The sequence below is a fragment of the Tyto alba genome, unplaced genomic scaffold, assembly GCF_018691265.1.
Source record: "Tyto alba isolate M040663 unplaced genomic scaffold, T.alba_DEE_v4.0 Super-Scaffold_46, whole genome shotgun sequence".
Classification (NCBI taxonomy): Eukaryota; Metazoa; Chordata; class Aves; order Strigiformes; family Tytonidae; genus Tyto; species Tyto alba.
The window spans coordinates 4000491-4021517 of NW_024881322.1; the positions used below are offsets into that span (position 1 = coordinate 4000491).

Consider the following 21027-nt stretch of genomic DNA (forward strand, 5'->3'; position numbering starts at 1 on the left):
AGCATGACAACATGCAAATAGTAACATCCTTGACAGGAAGTCATGAATGCACAGCATGATTTTCATGCAAGCAGCTGAAGAATTTTAAGTGGAATTTCTCAAAATAACACGTGACTTAATTATCAGAGAAGGGAGATGGAAAAGAAAAGGCAAGAAATGAGTTTTTGAGGGCCAGACAATCAGCAATGAGATACACTGCCTGACATTTAAAGGATGGAGAAAGAGGAAAAATTAATGTAAACAAAGCACATTTACACATCTGACAGAGGGGATAAAGCACATTTATGATTAGAACACAGCTAGATACCATCTCATAGAGTATTTTTGGGGACTACAACCATAAAATATGATGGAACAAACTGGGAGATAAGTGACCATTAAGTATGGCTGGCGAACAGACTCAAGAGATAGGATGACTATTATTCTATAGTGGGATAAAGGAGGACAGACGATATATTTGGGGGCAATGGAAGGGCATAAGAACAGGTTTGTACTGGAAGCTGAAGTATACCACAAGAAATAGAACATACACTAAAAGACAAGGTATGAAAAGGCATACATGAGTAAAGAATATGTCAGTGGAAGAGCAGCAGACTAGTGGTTAATAACTTGGTTATTATAGAATCATTTGTGTGTACACAGACAAAATATATAGTATGGAACTATGTCATTTCAGCAGAGGAGTGATTAATAGTTCTAATGAAGTCATATATCGAGAGTGTGAGTAAGTAGTTACAAACAAGTATTAAGGATGTATGTTAAAGAACAGAGGCTGGATAATCTATGCCACAGGAACAGTTTTGGTAGATGTGAATGCCTTGAGAGAGTGAAAGGAAAGAAAACGTCAGCAGAGATAGCTGGAGGTGAGGTAGGCATACAGTACCAGAGGAGGGAAAAGTTAGAGCAACAGCATATATGTTAGCAATTTAAAGACGTGCTCTCATCTCCTACTTGTATTCATGCACGGAAGAACGATGACACAGTGGCAGAGGGGCTGATAAGCCCTACTCTCTGCTCCCCATCTAAGCGAAGGCGCAGAACAGACGGAATGAGAAGGCAGGGTATTGGTACGCCCAGGCCAAGTTGGCGAGGCGCGCGAAGGAGTAGGTACAGACGCGCACACACCGGACTCCGGGGTGCAAAGGCGGGGGGGTGGGTGACAGTACCAGTGCGCACGCAGGCCGAAGCAAAGCAGGCAGCCAAAGGCGTTCGTACCGACGCGGGCCGGCGGGCAGTTACAACGCCTGGGGCAGGAACGGCGCGGCTGCCGGGCGGGCGGCGAAGCTGCGGGGGCACCGGGGAGGAAACCGCGGCCCGAAGCCGGTTTGGGCGGCAGGGGAAAATGGCCGAGCGGGCGGCTGCCCGCGGGCCGCTCGGGGAGGAGGGAGCCCACCCGCGGCGTGGCGGGGGAGGCCTCACGGCAGCGTGCCCGCTCGCAGGGGCTGCGGCGGGACAGGCGGGCAAGCAAAGCCCGTGCGGCGCCCGTACGGGCTCCCTCCCCGCGCCGAGGGCGCCTGCGGGGAGGTCGAGGATCACCACGCACACGCACACCCACCCCGCCCCGCGCCCGCTCCACTCACCCTTCGCTGGAGGCCTCCTCCTCGGCCATGGCGGCGGCGCGGCGGCCCGGAGCTGGCACCGGAGGAGGAGCGGCGGCGGCGGCCGGCAACGCAGCGAGCGACAGCGCGACGGCGGCGGCCCCGGCCATCACGGGCTGCTCCTCCCGCCCGCCGCCTGCGTCATCCCCGGGGCGGGCCCCGGCGCCAGCCGCCCTCGGCGGCGGCGGGGGAAGGGGCGTCCCCCGGGGAGGGGAGGGAGGCCCAGGCGCCTCCCAGCCGGCAGCGGCCTGGCGGGAGCGCGGCCCTCGGGATCCCGTGTGTAGGCCCCGCGTTCCTCCCCCCCCCCCCCCCGCCTGACCCTCAGCCGGGAGCGGCCGCCCCTGGACGGGGGCTGCGGGTTCCCGGCCGGGCCGAGGGTGAAGCCTCGGCGGGGCGAGGGCTCTGCGGCGGCCGGGGCACGGGGCGTGAACGCAGCTCCCGAGCGAGCGCCTCTGACGTCCCTGTTGGGACGGGCGGCGGGCAGCCGGGGCACCGAGGCCTCCGAGCGCCGGGCCCTCACCCCGGGGAGGCCCGAGCCTCCGTGCCAGCGCGCAGCTGCCGAGTGAAGCGGGAGGAGGTGGCAGAACCCAAACAAAAGCCCCGGCCCCTCTGCGAACAGAGCGTTGGCCAGCGGGCCTGGCAGGGCCGGCGGCGGTCAGCATTAGGTTTTCAGGTTGGTAGGTTGTGTTTGTTTTTACGTAGAAGAAGCAAATTAGGAGCTCTGGATGTAACTTCAATATTATCGGTCCCTAAACCGATGACGAGTACACCACCGATTGCGATTTTCAGTTCCAAGCGTTTTGAAAGACTTAAAAGTGCAGCCGTGCCCGTAGGGAGGAGAAGGCTGGGGGAAAGGGATGTGCTGGTTTTAGACAGCATTTAGCCTCACAGTATAGGTTGCGTTATGATTCAGCTGCGTAAGAACTGCATTCGTACTGAACAGTCAACAAACCTTAACTGAAATAAAGCACCAAGGTGTGCTGAGTGGAAGGAGTGGCGAGAAGTTTTTAGGTCTTGCATTTCTTCTGAATTTTGCCACTGGGCTGAAGCACTTTAGAAAAACAGATGGAAGATTGATTAATCTTTCGCTTTCTGAAATCCTTTGATAAAAGGCATAAGGTTAATTTGGTAATAGCTGAAATTATTCTTGGCTAAAACCATTCTGCAATTTTAACAGCAGTGATTGTTGAGATTGCACAATCTCAGCTGAAGTTTGTTTGTGTCACAGTGGTTTGGCAATCTGACATTTTTCTCAGTAGAGTATATTTATTATTGCTCTGAAAGTTTTTGTTTACCAAAAATGTGAACCTCGATGAGTGCAGAAGTATATGATCACTAGCAAACGCTTGCAGTGAAGCTCTCTAGAATTTGCAAACAGCCTGAAACAATAGCTCTGAATGCTATGATTTTTTTCTTCTTAATTTCAGTTGAATAGTAAGTTTAAAACCTCATAAGCAAGAGTTACTCCCTATTCATGGAACATGCAAGCGTTCAGACACCATTATCTCTCTGATTTTAATTCTGTGGTGCTCACACAAGCACTGATTGGTTGCACTTGTTTAAGAATGTAAATGTACAAGTAGCCCAATCTCACTTAGCAGCCCTTTCTCTTACTGAGAAATGATTTGGTTTCTTTAGAGCTGATTTGATTATGTGGAGAAATCAGGTGTATTTCTTTGCATGAAGAAATGAATGTGATAATGCTCATAGAAGAAAGAGGGTCATGCATCAGTTGGCTGATGTTGTGGTGTCAATGAATGAAGGACAGCTGTATCATAATAAGAAGGAAATAGTTCAGATGAGTTTTTCCATTTTTGTGTTTCAGAGAAATTTCTGGATGCTGAAAATGTCTCTGACTATAAGGGAATGGTCCCTGCCACTGTTTAATCTCTAACTTTTCTATGCTGATTTTTAGTGGAACTTATATCCGGCCCTGTTTATTGAATTAGTTTAATGTCATTCTCTTTAATAAAAGGTATGTTATCCAGTGTTGCTATTATAAGCCAGAATTTTATTTTCAGATCCCATTGTCCAACATAGATACGGTTAAAACAAAAAGACGTTTCTCTCTCATAGTGAAAAAGTAAAATTTTTGATCCAACAGAAGTAGCTACTTGTCAGCTAGAGCTTGTGATTTAATAAAGCATGAAAAGAGAGCAATAGTGTTTATCATCCACATTTTTTGTGATGACCCACTTAGTAAGCTACTTTTCCGAACTGCATCACAAATAGCTTGCTAAAATCAGTCTGAGCAAAAACCATAGAGAAGGTTGACCTGGCCAAGTATGCACAGACCAAGGGGAAAAGTTGGCTTATATGAAAGTGATAAAAACAGCAACTTGATGAAAGTAACATCTTATACTATGTCTATTCTGATGTGGTAGCAACAACTAAGATGTCACCCCAGCTCATGAGTAAAGGGGCTCACAGCAGTTGCATTCTTGTGGTGGTTCAGCAAGCGTGTAGTTGACTGCTATACAGCTTCTCTAGACCCTTTGTTTCTTGCTCCCGCAGATCATCCTCCTCTGAGTGTCTACTTCACATGTTCTCCATCTTTTAGTTCAAGTATAACTTCCAGATGAAAATTTGAGCCTTACCCTGGTTGAAAAGGAGAGCCACCTTATTTTGCAGGGAGTCAGGATAACAAGGAAGAAGCAGAATAAAATTGATTGGTTTCTGCAAATGAGCCTGTTAATGATGGCACGAGGACCTTGAAGCCATCATTGGATGTCCCTGGGAGCTCCTATCCATGCCTTGCTGTCACTGGAGGACTTAGCTTATCTGCCATGCTGCTTCAGGGGAGAAGCCTAATGTTTGTCAGCCACCTCAGGGACTGGAGCTGCAGGTGCTGGAGCTAGCTGTGGCTAAGCCTAAGTGGAAGCCCAAGTAGGGCTTCCTATTTACACAGCTCTCAGGATGTGACCGTGAGAAAGTCTGCCCAGAGTCCTGTTGTCTGTGTTTCTCTGGGAAGAGCTCTTGGTGTTGCTGGGGTGGGGGGAGGAATCCTGACATCAGCTGAGCCTCTGCTGCCTGGTTCTGGACCTCAGTATTATGGCAGTCTGGCAGCTGAATGTTTCAGCCTTGGATAAGTCAGTGAAGAAAGGAAAAGTCATAACCATGTCAGTCTCTGGTAGAGTCTGGAGATTCACATTACTGGGCACTCTTAGATCCCAGTGGTCTACAGGGGCACTGCAGTCCACAGCCAGCTTGTTCAACTTTTACTCTCTTTTATTGCTTTGTAGACTGTCACGGCGCTCCCCTGCAAACTGGAGTGGCAGTTCGAGACCAATGGCAGCATGTTTGGCATGTTCCTAGGGTGACTGCTCCATGTTACCCTGTTCCTAGACATACGTGGGTGTGGGGAAAAAGAGTTTCAAATCAGTATAGGTTGAACGGGAAGTGTTCAGCTGCTTGGAGGTCCTCCTTCACATTAATTTTGCCAACATCTTCCAACCAACATGTCTCTGCCTCTGATGAGCGTAAGGAGGGTATATCTACAGATACCCAGAGTCCTGGAAGCTGTGAGGGGTGTTGGTGACATGGGAGACCCTCCTTGAAGCAAGGCTAATGTTTTGCTGTGGTCCTTGTGCCTGAGGCCTGCCCTGCGTAGGGAAACAATCTGTCACAGCCTCTTGTCCTTTCATGTTCTTGCTGTGCTGGAGGGCAAGCTTTCTTGTGCCCCTTCCAAGACTCATGTCTGATCCTGCTGTGGGAGCAGGCTCTCTGTGGACTGGGAAGCCTATGCCATTGTGGCCGTGACTGTGAGGGGACAGTCCTGGAATGAACAGCTGGGGCAAATGAGAGTCTCTGTGAGCTTGGCACACTTGAACGAAAGAGGTACAGTTGAAGAGAGCTGTTAGAAAAGTTTTGCCAGTTACTTCACCGGGGTCATGTCATGTAAGCTAAGTAAATAGTCCTGACTGAGTTGCTGTTTGCAACATCTCAGGGTGGGTTTGCATTCAGAGCCCCTGTAGCACCATTTTGAAACTGCGCCCGCAGCAGTTGCGGTAGGAAGTTGAGTAACTGTGTGCAAGAGTCAGCTGTGGGGAGGCAAAGAGAAGTTTCAGTGCTCAAAAAAGCGAATGAACTGCAAAGAGGGGTGCCTAGGTACATCTTTGTTAGTATATCCGTACCAGCAACAGCTGAGGCCGTGACAGGCTGTGTTGCTAGGCAGAACTTCCATCTTGTCATACTTTGCTGTTCCAGAGTACATGACTCACATGTGATTAACCTGAAATTCCCTCCTGGATACAGGAGTGGCAGGGGAGAGACCAGGTCTCATGTTTTCAGGTGGGTGGAAGGGTGCTCCCGCCAAGGGCGCTGTGACTGTGCCTGCCTGGGTCATATGTGCTATCTGTGAGAACCCATGTCGATGAGACATTCAGCTGCACGAAACAGGGCAGGTAATCTAAGCAGTGTCCCTGTGCCACAACAGTCTGTTTTCTCTTCCTCAGCTGTCAGTGTGAATACCTCCATGAACACAGAAGCTGAAGACAGGGAGGCCTCCCAGGCTTTCTGGAGAGGTCCACACGAAGCAACGAGGCTGTTCTGGTTTTGATTGCAACCAATAAGAAGAAACTAGTTGAAAAGGTCAGGGTAAACATTAGATGAGACTGTCTGTGAAATAGCAGAGTTAGTGATCTGCAGGACCAGAGGAAGGAGTAGGATCAACACAAACCCTGTGCAAGTCAGGAAGGCAGCCTGCAATGAGCTTGGAAAAGAGGAAGGCAGGGGTCCCCTGGGAAATACCTGTATAACAGGTAAACAGAAAAGAAAGAGTGAATTCACAGGAGCTGCTAATATGAAGAGCACAAATACAGGTTTTTATTGTGAAGTAAAGTCAGCAACTGTAGTTAGGAAACCAGCTTGGTTAAATCGCTCAAATTGAACAATCTTAGAGGGAAAGAGAAAGCAGGTTAGGCTATTAGAGCTGGGAATAAAAGTATAACAGAAGCATGTAGGAAGAAAATTAGAAAGACACAAGCATGAAATGAAATGAATCTAGGAAGCAAAATAAAAAAACCCCACATAACTCTAGAAGTCCACTAGTTGTGTGAGGTAGAAAGGGTTCCCTAACTGTATAGTGAAAAAACTAAAAGGTGTCAGGAAGGCTTCTAGACTTCACTACAAAAAATCAGTAAATAAGGAAACTAATGCATTAGCCTAATTTAAGAAAAGGGCAGAATATTTAAGTCAGGTATTTTCAAACTGACCTCAAGTTTAACTTCATTCTAATGTATTTGCAGATCTTGCTAATGGAATCTCAATGTCAGTAATCAACGTCTTTGAGAAGTTATGGATATTTGGTGAAATAAAGGGAGGCTGTAAAGTGACAAGCGTGGTGGAGGGGAGGGAGAAAAAAAAGAGAAGGTATGAAATTACTGATTAAGCAAATTAATTTCAATTCCTAGAAAAATAGTGAAAAATGTATTTGTACATCCCTGAAAAATAACATAGGGATGAGAAACTGTCAACAAGAAACCATGTCTCAAAAATCTGATTGCCTTTACGACAGCGTGACATATTTTATGGATAGAGGAGAGCTACAGATGAAATACATCTTGATTTTCAGGTAACTTTTTACGTGATTCCCATAAGCAAATTAATAAAGTGTGTTATATGTTGATCTGCAGCTAGGTGCTTGCAAAGCTTGTTGGAAAACCAGAGTAACAGGTGCATCTCTATCAAAATGGAAATTTGTATCAAGTTGGATTGCACAGATCCAGAATCTGGTGACCTGGACGAATGCTTATAAAAGGGAAAATGCTTATTGAATTCACATGTCTGAGTCTGGGAAGGAGTAATTATGCAGAATAAAAAATTATCTTCAATTAGAAATATGAAAAAAATGGGAAGCTAGTCAATTATAACAGCTGCAGACTTAGGCTGGGATAATCAACCGATAGGGAAAACTGGTTAGGTAGCAGTTTTGTACAATAGTAACTCGGTCTTTGAGTGGTCACAGACTGGGTGTGAGTCAACCACGGCTTGTTATTGCAAAAAAAGATAAATGTACTGCTGGAATGTATTATGAAGATTAGAGTTTGCAAGACTTGGCAAGGAATTCTGCTTTTCTTAGTAGTTGTAAAGCCAGTTTTGGATGTTGCACACGAAGAAGGGTATGGACCACCTGGAGAGCAACCAGGACATCAAGGGGCCTAGAGGAAATAATGATTTATTTCAGATTGGTTGATTAGCGAAGACTAAGATGAGTAGGAGAATGACAACAGTCAACAAATATGTGTGAAATTACTGATGAGATGGGAATAACCTGTTTTTTATGTCCACCAGGGGCAGAAATTGCGGCCGGGATATTTTAGGTTAGACATTAGGACAAACCTTTTTCAAGGGTAGAGGTACTGGAAAAAAGATTGCCAGCGGTATGGTCAGGGTCTGTCATTAGGGACTTTAGGAACAGGCTACATACATATCCTCCATAAATAGAAATTTAGTAGGTATAGTGGAGCTGCCTGGAGGCAGGGAAGCTGCTAAGAGGACTTTCTGGGGACCCTTCATCCCTATGTTTCTGTTGTTGCTAATGTCATAGAATTATAGAATGGTTTGGTTTGAAAGGGACCCGTTAAAGGTAATCTAGTCCAACCACCCTGCTATGAGCAGGAACATCTTTCACTGGATAAAGTAGCTCAAAGCTCCGTCCAACCTGGCCTTGAACACTTCCAATGATGGGGCGTTGCTTCTCTGGGCAACCTGTTCCAGTGTCTCACCACCCTCATCGTAAGAAATTTCTTGCTTACATCAAATCTAAATCTATACTTTTTCACTTTGAAACTGTTGTCCCTTGTCCTATCACTACAGGCCTTGGTAAAAAATGGATCTGGTCCACCAGTACGCCTGTTGTCCCATCGCATGTTTAGGAGTCCATGCCACCCCACTTGGTACAAGTTGAAAGTTTCAACCCAAAAAATCCTCTTCGTAATCCTGCTTATTTCCTAATTAAATCCTAGTTAATTTAATTTACCTATGAAACACAGTGCAACTTCTCTGGTGTAATCCTGATCTCATCTTAACCCTGTTGATTGTAAATAAAAACTTGTGCAATGTTTGGGAGTTTTCACATAAAACTACATCTCTATTTAACCTTAAAACTTATGTTGTAATACACAACTGGTCAACAATCTCCAAACATCTGCCATGGGTAAATACAGGAAGTGTCTTGTGGGTATTGTACTTGATATCTGGTAAATTCAGAACCTGAGAATTTCTACTCATTACTCTTGAGAAATAATTTCCTACTTCCAGCATTTTTTGTTAAAAATATGATTTTTGATACTTCTCTATACTTGAAATAAAATAATAAATTTGTAATATTTTCAACCACATTCATAAAATAACGGGTAGTTTTCCAGCCATGATGAGTCCCAGTTATTTATGTATACAACAGGAGTAAAGAATAATTACCTTTACTAGTGAAATCTTTTGCTCTGTGTGTGTGAATATTGAAAGCAATATTTAAAGTCAGCAAATATATTTGCTTACAATTTTGTAATTGTTGTTTCTTTTGAGAGAAATTGTTCTTCTTTTATTCTCTTAGTAATAAATCATTAGGGCTCAATAAGGCAAAAAGAAATATTTGCTATTTGTACTGATTCTAACTGGTAGGAAATAGTAGTAGTAAGTAGTAGTTGAGTGGAAAATACTTCTCTCCTTGGAGTTTGGCCTTTTTAACATAAGGATCACGTTTGTAAGGCAATGTCAAGATGAGTACCTACTTAAACTCAGGTTAAAAGTACTTTGTTTTTTTTCCACTTTGCAGCCTCTGCTGCTGGCCAGATTCAGCCTTGTGAGGTGATTTTTTTTTTTTTTATTTTTAAATCAGGAAACGCAGTGACAAAGAACCCAGTTTTGTCTGTGGTGCACTGTTTTTATTTACAAGAAACGTACACAAAGTCCTATTTCCCTGAAAAGAGAAAGAATCAAACAGCATGAGACAGATTGTCTGCTTACAATTCGTTCTTCTGACTTTTTCTTGGTGACATGCAACTGTTGCTTCTCTTGCTCTCTGTGGCTTGTTTTCTGTTTGCTTGCTGGGTCCTGATGACACACAGATACATATTGTCCTTCCAAACTATGCTCAACCTTTGCGTTCGCATTCAAACCACAGTGCTATCCTTTATACCACATATCTTAGTTCCTACCCCAGCCTTGTCATGCTTGTCCAGATTTCAGCTGGTATTTTTTACTGTGTCAGTTATTGATAAATAAAGGCAAATTTAGCATGATTAGATAATTCTGTTCTGCTCACTATTTTTGGCAGTGCTCACAGAGCAAAGTCAATGGCTACTCCCAGAGACAGCAAATCTACAGGATGAGTTTATATTAAAAATTAAATATGTATTTATGTAATCTTAGTGTTCAGTGTGCTGCAGTATATGGCACCATATACATTGCATTTGTGTCTTTCTTCCTTTTGCATGAAAATACGCTGTCACTTCTGAGGAAAAAAGGGCTCTTTCTCCCACAGGACTTCAGGAGAGGGCTGGCTTCGGAACTGCTGCTCCGCACAGCACCAGAGTGGTGCTGAACTGTTGCTGAGAGGCACAAGCCCCCAGAACTCAGCTCCTGCTGAGTCTTGAGCGAAGTAGGAGGAAAGGACAAGTGACCCTGCTGCTCACGGAGGCAGGCCTCTCCTTTCATGGATGCTGCGAATCTCTTAGCTCTGTCTGCAGAGTTCAGCGGTCCCACAGCTCCTCTCTGTCACGGCGGCATGATCTGCCTCTGCTGGGCTGGGAGCGCTCACGGAGTGCGGAGTTTGGTCAAAGGTGGGAAAAGCTGCAGTTCAGTAGTGGAAGAAACGGCTCGTGGTAAGAGTTGGTGCGTCTGAGGTGTCAGAAACTCCGCTATTACAACAAATGCCATCCACGAGCATTCAAGGATTTAACACGACAGTCTCTGAAATGGAGTAAAAATCTTTTGGGTGGAAGAGAGTATAATTTTTTTTCCTAACTGGCTGTGGAACAAAGTTATTCTTTCAGTGTTACCCCATCTGCGCCTCGGGACAGCTAGCTGTCGCTCACACCTCCAGGTAAGTTCCTTGGTGAACAAGTTCTTCAGCTGAACTGACAAGATCCAGATAGGATGCCAACGGCAGCTGTGGTCACACCTTTTTATTAAATCAAGCATATGATTCTGTGCGATGCAGGGGAGTTTTGTCATTGACCTAATTAGGATCAGAAGCAAACCCTAGAGGCTGCCTGCAAGACCCTGGGATAGCAGTAAAAGTTTTGCCACTGTACTTCTGTACTAACGGCTTAACACATCATGACTTCCATCTGCATGTGCACAGAGACCAAACCAACTAAAGCTCTTACCAAGCTTCTGGGGTAAAGCTGATCAAAAATAAAATACTGGGCCAAAACCTGCTTTGAGTTGTTTTATGTTTCACACAAATTTAACTCCTTTAATTGTTACGGGATTTCTTTTCAGTTGCGCTGTTGCAACCAAGTGCAGAGCTTTTGCCTCATATGTCTCCCAGCTTCAGAAAATGTTCTGCTAGGGAATCTTTTAATTTCTTTCATTTTTCTTGATGATAAAGTTATTTCACTAACCCTTCTTTATCTTTGCTGCTGAATATACATTTGATTACTAAATTTAGTGCTTCTCTTCACATGACCTATTTCTTTTGAGTCTTAATGCTGTTGCTTGGATACGCTTCTCTCTTCTAAGTGAGGCACTTGGTTTCATCTTGCTTTTTTCTGTGCTTTGGGTGATACAAATGGATTGTTATTGAGTATTTTTTCAGATTTTTAAATGCATTTGGTTTGTCTGGCACCTTGGTTTCAACAGAACTTTTGTCTTTGCAGATTTGTGGTTTTATGTGTAGTATATCCTGTGTAACACTGAATAGCTTGCTATTCTTGCTTTTCTTTACAATCAGTTACAAAAATGACACCATTAAGCTGAGTAAAGGCAAATCACTACTTAACATGGGAATACTAATATTTCTAGATAAATTTCCTTTTCATATGGTACTGTTGCTGCAAGTTAATTCTTGGAGCACCTTCCATGAATTAATATTTTTGGTTTAGCCCCGGGCTAGTAAAAGTATACAACAGGAATGAACTAAAGCATTTTAATTTGGGCTGAAATATTCTTATTCCTGTATGGAGTTTTGCTTATACCATTTTGAAAAAGGTATAGTAAACTAGAGCAAGAAAAAATTGAAGGGTGGCAGAGACGTTCAGAGACTGAGAATAGCTACCATGTGTGGAGAAGTTAAATGGGTTAGAATTCTTGGCTTAGAAGGGTGACAATGGAAAGCAGCACATGAAAAATCTTTAAACCAGTGGATGGTGGGGAAAGGTAAAGAAGAGGCAGGCGTTCCCATAATCTCACAGTACAAGAATTAGGAGCATCCTGTGAATCATATAACATGGAAAAAAAAAAAAATCAGAAGGAAGTACTTCTTCATGTGGCAGAAATAGTGGAATGTGATGCTGTTGGAGACTGAGGAGGCAGTACTATAAAAAAGGGGATAGGTGGGGTGAGGGACAGTGTCTGATGGTTTGCCATTGAAGGTAGTGGCCAGATACAAACCCCGTCACAATCTTCTGGTCAGTGATTGCTGGAAGCTGAAAAAACGTACAACAAAAGGTTCAGAGTGGGTTGCTAGATTTTTGTATGGGTTGTATTCCGATTTATATAATGTGCTGTCTGGCCTATGCTGCTGCAGCTTCACTGCTACCTGTAACTCTGCTAACTGGATTAAAGATAGCACGCATATACTTCCCGATGCTACAGGCACATCTTGATTTTGCTGCGTAGGGTGCTTTGGACATGTAGAGCAATTTTGCAAAGAAAGGGGAAACTTTGAAAGTTTGCACTTGTCAAAACATTCCATATGCTTACTGGTATGTGGCTATGTAATCACAATGACTTGAATGTTTAATACTGTGCATTTTCTTTGTAGGCACACACAAAGTTTTATTACGGTTTGAACTGCTGGAGAAATAATAGAAATCAAGGAGTTAGAATTCTGTGAAGAGAGCAGTAATTGATGGTGATGTGTTGTGGAAGCACATGCCTGAAATGAGTTAAGTACTTAGATAAATAATAAATAAACCCCATTTATTAGCAGTATTACCAAATGTTACTTGTATAATGTTACTGTAGGCTGTATGAAAGAAAATGAATGCATATGCTTGATAACAGTCACAATGAGAATAACATATATAATCATGTTCTTGATGGGTAACTTCTTGTGTAAGTGTTGGCTTTTGAGGCTGATGCTGAACACTGCTCTCTCAAGAATAAAGTGCCCACCTAACTAGAGGAGCAAAAAGCTAAAGAAGCTGCTTAAACATGGCTGTCTAGCACCATTTTAGTTGCTATGTGGTATATATCTCTTGTCCTCCAGCTGTTGCTTCTGAAAGCTTCAAATCTGTCATCAGTCTCGTGGTGTATCTGCCAGCCCTTTGCAGATACCTTTGATACCCAAGGGTGTGTCAAGTGGCACTAGATGATGCAGATGATCTCTGTGAGTGGCAGCTGAAAGGTCACCCCGGGGGGGCCCTCGCTGACACTTCTTCAGGTAACAGAAGTGTGGAAGAACCTATCTGGGGAATCAGTTCCTCACCTATACGTGTCAGAGCACTGATGTACAGCCCCCAAAATATAAAAGTTTATACTTTAGTTACATGGGCTGAACTTAGTGGATTCAATACAAATAGCTAACATTCAAAATCATGTATGTGTGAGTTACGCAAGAGCAGATTCCACACTATATACAGTACAGCACTGGCTACATTACTTTGATTAAATTCTTACTCGATTTTGGTATCTAGTAGGGAAGAAACTTTAATAAAGGTCAGTTAAATGCTAAGCTACTTTTTCTTCTGGTCTTGTAAGGATCTATAATTTCTTTACCATTTCCCTCCTTTTTCAAGTATGTTCAGATGCTGTTGAAATTGTCCTGTACCAAACATGTATATTTAAAACAGAAAATAAGTGTATATGGCTTTTGAAATTAAAAAAGCAAATTGATGAACTAGCTTTATGACCCACTGCATCTCTCAGAGTTATAAATAATGACACATAGAGAATAAATTGACAATTAACTGTAACTACCCCATGACAAACAAATAAAAAAACCCCAAACCACAACAAAGCAACCATTACAGAGCTAGATAACAAAATCCAGGAATATATTAATGTCTGGAATAATCTGCAAAATTTCCATCAATCAAAAAATCATTAAAATAATATTATACAAGCAATATTACATCTTACCATAAGAGCTCTGTGGTTTTTAAATCAATGTTAACATTTTTTGGCAAACTTATCATGTTGTTTTTCTTAGTATTTATCACACAACATTACTTTGGTCATACAACAAGGTATATTGAGACCTCCTGAAAGACCATTTAACTAAACGAGGCACAAATGTTGTCTGTTGAATTTCACCTTTGAATCTTAAAGTCCTCTTCAAAACTGCCAGAAAAGGAGGTATGTTTGATTACTTTGTTAGTGATTAAGGAAAAAATCCAATGTGTATGATAACTCAATATTGCTTCTTATTAACAGTTGCCTAAGCAACGGATATGGAAAACCTAAGAATATTCACAACACATCTTCCTTCTGGCTAGATGATGCTGATATCTGTAGTCTTACAGCATGCTGTGTCCGTGTTGCCAAGCGGATCATTACCTTCAGTGTGAGGTACTGTAATTACATCATCTAATATTGCCACTACTTATCCTAATTCTGCCATTTACCAATCTCCCTGCTCTTAAGAATGTTAAATGCCCAGAATGTTTCAGATTTAAGTGTTTCAAACCTAGATTAGCGTGAGTTTCAAACTTCTCTGAATTGATACAGCTCTGCAGCTGCATGCATTCTCAGTGGCTTCAGAGTATACAGTCATATTAAGCAGGAAGAGGCCCTGTTCTACCAGCTGTCGCACAGACCCATATTTCCAGACACAGATTTCCAGCAGGTCCTACCTATCGGGCATGTGGAGAACCATCTCTCTAAACACCGTTATCATATTCCACTGAGGGCAGCCTTTCAGCCCTTAGCACCAGCCATTTGTCAGTACCTGAGAGGGTGTCTTGACTGTGTGTGCTACTTGTGCACTTACACGGGCAGGTGTGGTGACTGCTTGTGGGCACCCGAAACCACCTCACTTAGACTGGAGGTGGAATTTCAATTCAGACAAGTTGGCTCAGCTGGGACACAGGACCAGCCCTGCCTCTTACTCTCGCTTTTGTTAGTAAGCTGACAGCTTCAGAGTGACAACATAAATGAGTGCTGACAGTCACCCAGCATTTCCAGAGCGTCCAGAAGAGCAGACAAATTCTCTCCCAGTTAAGTGAGAGTCACAGATACCGTTGCAGGTGTGGATTTACCAAAGAAACAGAGGATTTAATCCTCCCACACCTCAGCATTAGCCTTCACCGCCTAGTTCCCTGCTGTAACACGGGGAACCAGCGTTGTTAGTACAGCACTGGGGCTCCTCTCAGAGTCTTCAGTCCTGTGTGGCTGGGAGGAAGCTGTGGCTGTCTCTAACAGCCACGAGAGGTACGTCTGCCTGCGCTGCTGGCCCACGCCGTTGTGTGTCCCAGCCCAGAGGGACTGCCTGCCTTACGTGACCTCGGGGGGGCTGCTCTTGCCACATAGCCCGATGTGGCCAGGGTGTGCACCTCCAGCGCAGAGGAGAGAAACCATCCGTCACCTTCATGTCGAGCCTTCACCCACCCCGGTACTGCAGTAACGCATAAAGCTTTATGTTCCCATGAGTTCTAGGGCCTGACATGCCATACTAGTGGGACTCACTGTGACTCACATACAGCTTTAAATACACTCCCTCACATCCAGGCTGGACCAACTGAGATTGTCTGTCTGTACCCAGACACCTGTCGCTCCCATTAAATCTGAAGTGAACACAGACTCTTAGTTATATAACATAACACCAAAATACAATTTTATTTTTCCTGAAGAAGAAAGAAACCCCGAATGGAACTTGCATTCCATGCTCTGTTTCCAGGACATGACTTAGGATCCTCCAGGAAAACGATTTTTAAGGGCAATATTAATCGTTAATCTTTGCTTGACTTTCACTTGACTTGACATTTGATATTAAGAATGGAGAATCCTTTTTTAATTTAATGTTTTGCTTAGCTTCTTTCACTGTAGTACTAGCATGAAGGAGCAGTCCCTTCTGTGGCTTGAAATGGGGCAAATACTATACTCTTCTGCCATTCCATCTTGACAAACACTAGACATCTGCTTCAGAAGGAACTAAATGAGGAGAACAGAAATAGGATTCCTGTTTTCTACCACATTGCATTTCTAATAGCTGATTGGAGATAATTTTCACTGAAATAAAGACTTTTTAAAATTAGGTTTGATACATTTGAGTGTGCTTCAAATCAGATTATAGAATTATACACTACAGAAATAAAAGACAAATTCAATGACCTTGATAAAATCAAGGTTTTTCTGTACAGACTTATAGTACTAAATTTTAAGTGGACCACTTGACACTAATAAAGATAATATATTAGTCTCTAATAAGTTAAAATTTATAGAAAAGTTCTTTAAATTTACAAACATTATATCTCTGATATTTCTGAATGTATGACTACAGCAAGCAGGTCAGGCTAAACATTTTTTCAGTTTCACTCAGAGTGCCTCATAGAATTTACTATGTATCTTTATTACTTCATGCTCTGAACATTTGATGACAGCACTGGGACCCATGTGGACTCAGATGGTGAAAAACTGTACCAGATTTGCATTCAAGGAACTAACTAGATACCAAAAGTACATGTTGAACTAGATCAGCACATGCAGTCTTTTAACAACAGCACATGCACACCTCCTTGTTCTGTTAGTACTTTGCTTGCTGGCCGTGTGGAGGAGATCACAGCAAAAGGCTTTCTCGTTTGATTGATCCAATTTTTCTTTAATAGCTAGTATTACTTTAGTGATTGCCTTGCAGTGTTTCACTTATTAATTCAAATGGTACTTTTTTCATTAGTTCAGTATTTTGTTCTTGGTGTTGTTGGTTTCTAAGGGGACAAGTTCCATAATTTTGCAAAGTCCTGTGATCACGATGTTTTGGTCAAAAAATTAAGAGTGATTTATTCAAGGCTTGTGATTTCTGTTTCTGTATTGGGAGTCTTGGATGAGTAGATGCCCATATGCATCAATTGGGGGTCATCTGAAAATGAAAGGGAAACTATGTTTCTGAGTATGTAGTTGTAGGATGTAAACTAGACTGACATCAGTAGTAATGACAAGCTTGGGCCCTTAGAAATAGCAGTTAACAGAAATAGGATATCTGTAGTTTAATGGATTTGACTAGTTTTGTCATTTTCCAAGCAATGGTGAAAACAGTCAAATGAACAGATGTACGGTTCAGGGGATAGTAGGTAAACAAAGAAATGATATGCAGACTTGCAAATGTATCACAACAGTGTATACTGTATGAAAGGAAAACAGATCTGAGAGTCCTTAGATTTAAAATTGTTGGACAACTGTCAAATTTATGATTGTTTTTCCAGAACTATGCCAGTGCTACAGCCCTTGCCTAACTGTATAAGCCAATGTATTTCCTTAGAGAAATCAATTTATGACAGTTCGAAGAATCAGCTAGAAAAACTTACACAACTCATCTTTTCATAATCCAGAACTCCATACAAGACCGGTTCCCAAGTTATGATTCAAACTACTTAAAAGTTAGAGTAAAATGGATGGTATAAACTAAAGATGTGGTATCTGCATTTTACATAGGTACTTCCATGAAGTTGTCTGTAAGAACACATTAAATATTTCATGAAGCACAGTAAAATCCACCATGTGCACATCTGATGTACTTTGGAATGGTTGATGGTATTCCTGCTCTCTGATTTTGGTTTGCCTTAAAGCCTCACGCTGTGGTTGTCTAGCAGCTGAACAGCAGCTAAATGCAGGCACAAGGGGTGAAAGACAACTGGAATCATTAACTTCTTCAGCCCTCCTACAGCCATTCCCGTTCATAATTCAAAGCCCTCAGAGTAAGACTGTAAAGGGATTTATCACATCAGTATCTTTGGTGAATGTTACTTTGAAGGTAGTGGCTGGAAGAACTTTTACTGAATACTAAATTCCTGAACTTGCCTCTCCTTCTCTTTCTGCTATGATTTAGCAGCCTACTTAGGAGTTAGTGTATTCTTCCTTCAGTTCCTAAAACCAGGCAGAAATATTATTAAAACAGTTATTTGAAAAGCACAATCTACCAAAAAGCTGCATCAGATGGTGCGGTCAGGGACCTCTGTGAGGCAGAGCCCCCATCATGGCTACTGAGGAGTCCAGTCTCTGCATGTTTTTTGAGAACATGTTAAATTTTGCTATCTAATAGCTCATAGCAATTAACCTATTGACTGCGCAATACTGTTTCTAGCCGTGGGCTAACAAACCAAGTATGTTCTGCCCAGCTGGAATGAACTTTGAATCTTAAAATCATAGAACCATAGAATCATTTAGGTTGGAAAAGACCTTTAAGATCATCAAGTCCAGCCTTCAACCTAACACTGTCAAGTCCACCACTAAACCATGTCCCTCAGCACCACATCTCCATGTCTTTTAAATACCTCCAGGGATGGTGACTCAACCATTTCCCTGGGCATCCTGTTCCAGTGCTTGACAACCCTTTTGGTGAAGAAATTTTTCCTAATATCCAATATAAATCTCCCCTGGTACAACTTCAGTCTGTTTCCTCTTGTCCTATTGCTTGGTACCTGGGAGAAGAGACCCCACACCCACCTCGCTACAGCCTCCTTTCAGGCAGTTATAGGGAGCAATAAGGTCTCCCCTGAGCCTCCTGTTCTCCAGGCTAAACAACCCCAGCTCCCTCAGCAGCTCCTCACAGGACTTGTGCTCCAGACCCTTCGCCAGCCTCGTTGACCTTCTCTGGACACACTCCAGCACCTCAATGTCTTTCTTGTACTGAGAGGCCCAAAACTGAACACAGCATTCGAGAAGTGGCCTCAGCAGTGACAAGTGCAGGGGGACAATCACTTCCCCAGTCCTGCTGGCCACACTATTTCTGATACAAGCCAGGATGCTATTGGCCTTGATGACTTTTAATTCACTTTTTTTCAATTCATGTATAACTGACGATTAAAATATGTTTTACCTTGTATCTGCTCCTTCTGGGTAATAATTTGAGACTGGTTTCTCTCACCTCTTCCAGGCTTAGGGAGGCTGATCCTCCTCTTCTTATGCTGCTTCCATTTTGTTCAACAGGACAGAGTTTTCTGCTCTTTGATGACCTAATTTGGAAATAGATATCTAAGATAAAAGTAAATGTTTCTGATCAGCTAGACACTGTGTGAAGAGATGTGTCTTTCTTGTACCTTACAGATTAAAATTGATCAGCTTCATTGCTCAGCGTTTATGAATCAAAGCTTCTACACTTTGATCCCAACAATGCTTGGACTGCCTGAACACTCATATGTGAAAATTCCTGTCAGGGTGTGAAAATTGTGCCAGATGTGACTCAAAAGAATAATTTCCCCTCCATTTGCAGGGAGGTGAAAACATTTTAGTAATGTTTATTACACTGTTGGAAAGATCCTGTATGATCTGACCAAAACCATCATTGAAGATTGGTAAAGTAGCACTATATCTTACTCTGACAAATACATCAATTTAAATGTAATTACTAAAATTTTAATGTAATTACCATGTTAGCCTTAAACTTTAGATGTCCCATCATCCATTTTACACTCAAACCAATATGTCATTAGCTTGTGAATGAAAAGCATATTTTACTGTTAATTGCTCCTTACTTTTACGATAACACAATGTTCCAGTATGCTTCAAAACCTAGGTAAAGGTAAATCTTAAAAGAATGATTGCTCTTATGTGTGACTTCAGCTAAGAGCCAATATTAATCTCATTTATGTGACTATATAAAGTCTGGTTGTCATACCATACATATGTCTGTGTGCATTTGAATTAACAAGGTTTCCTGTGTGGAAATGTGCTTACCTTGTGCCAGCTCTTGATCTCATCAAGCCTTTCTCTGTGTTTATTTAAATCGCTAAAATAGAACAAAGCAAAACCAGCCAAAAGAGGGTATTTTTCTCTGGAGCTGGTACATTGAATGGGCTCAGGGAAGGATCTGGTGAATGCCCGTTGGTGCAAATATGAGGCAGACCCTCAGAGCAACGTGGGCACAGGGGGAAGGAAGTGGTAATGGTGGACTGAGAGTGAGATCTCACCCTTTTAGTAGCAGTGAGATGCTGGATGGGCTCAGCTAGCCATTGAATTATACCCAAAATGTGAGCAGAGTTTCAACCAGGTGTAAAAGAGAATTTTACCTCACAGTAGGTTAATGGCTTGTTAAGTACTGTGGTAGTTATTAGTCCAGGGAGAAGAGGGTTAACCACAGAATGAAAAAATCCTCTGCTCTTGAATTTTTGATGGTTTCTTTTTTGTCTATTTGTTTGTTGTTTTGTTGTGTGGTGGGTTTTTTTATTTTTTGTTTTTTGTTTTTTGTTTTTTCCTGCCTTACTACAGCTCGTCCATTATACTCTGGCTACAGTCTGCGTTGTGACTGACAGAGACAGACCACGAAACTGCTATAATCAGCTAACAGAATCACAAGACTGGACTACAGTCACAAATGGATACAAGCTTGGGATTTATATTTAGCTATAGTCATAGTGCAGTTTGCAATTTAGGGAGGGCATACCTGATCCATCTTTAAATGAGCTAATCCTCCTAATGGAAAATTTCTAGTCACTACAACACTGTGCTTGGCACAAGTTAATTTACTTTCTGCCATCATGGTGAGACTTGTTTCCAAGGTGCATACGCAGGTTACTTTGTAGACACATCCACCATCTACTTAGGAATCCTGTTTTTGTTTTGTGAACATGCAATTATGTGCTAACCTTTATGCATGGCTAGCAAAATGCAAGCCTTTTTGAAAGAAACAGTTAAGAATTCATTGCATAGCAAGAATGTGACACCTAGTGGATAGATGACATTGAGGAAATGTGACGGTCCCATCAAGTAATATTGACATTAAATGACTCTATCCAGTAGAACAATTAATTTGATACCAAAAAAGACATTGGTCTTGAATGACTCTTTGCACAAGGCCAAGGTAATTGGATAATGGCAAGTCCACACTGAAAGCTCAGAAGGGAAGAAGGTGTCAGAGTTTGTTTTAAAAGGATTTTTTGTAAACCACTAGCAGAATGGTTTACATTCTGTCTAAAATACAAAGACCAAAGCCCATGAAGACATTGTGGATACTCATGACATACATCATAACTGGAGACTTCTGACATGCAAAACACAAGAATAAAGTGTGCCTAAAACCCCCTTTTTGTTAAACCCATGTCTCTGTTATTGCCGTGTTATCTCTTCATGAATTGAGTTTTCAGAGTCAGAGATACTCAGTGGTGAATAACTG

General features: G+C 42.5%; 1 protein-coding gene and 1 long non-coding RNA gene across 3 annotated transcripts in view; one reads left to right on the forward strand and one right to left on the reverse strand.

The window, feature by feature from the left end:
• Positions 1 to 2266, reverse strand: part of ABHD5 (abhydrolase domain containing 5, lysophosphatidic acid acyltransferase) — a 31656-nt gene extending 29390 nt beyond the window's left edge. Inside the window, exon 1 of the mRNA XM_032991235.2 lies at positions 1581 to 2266. Coding sequence (XP_032847126.2) covers positions 1581 to 2260 — 680 coding nt within the window. The 5' untranslated portion in view covers positions 2261 to 2266. The remainder of the gene's footprint in view (positions 1 to 1580) is intronic.
• LOC122154761 lies at positions 2184 to 20936 on the forward strand. 2 transcript variants are annotated; one of them, XR_006166840.1, is made up of 5 exons: positions 2184 to 2271; positions 10081 to 10641; positions 12526 to 12648; positions 14139 to 14273; positions 20124 to 20936. It is a non-coding gene; the product is annotated as an uncharacterized LOC122154761 (long non-coding RNA). The 2 variants fall into 2 exon arrangements; XR_006166841.1 differs by lacking the exon at positions 20124 to 20936 and adding an exon at positions 18963 to 19521.
• The last annotated feature ends 91 nt before the right edge of the window (positions 20937 to 21027 follow it).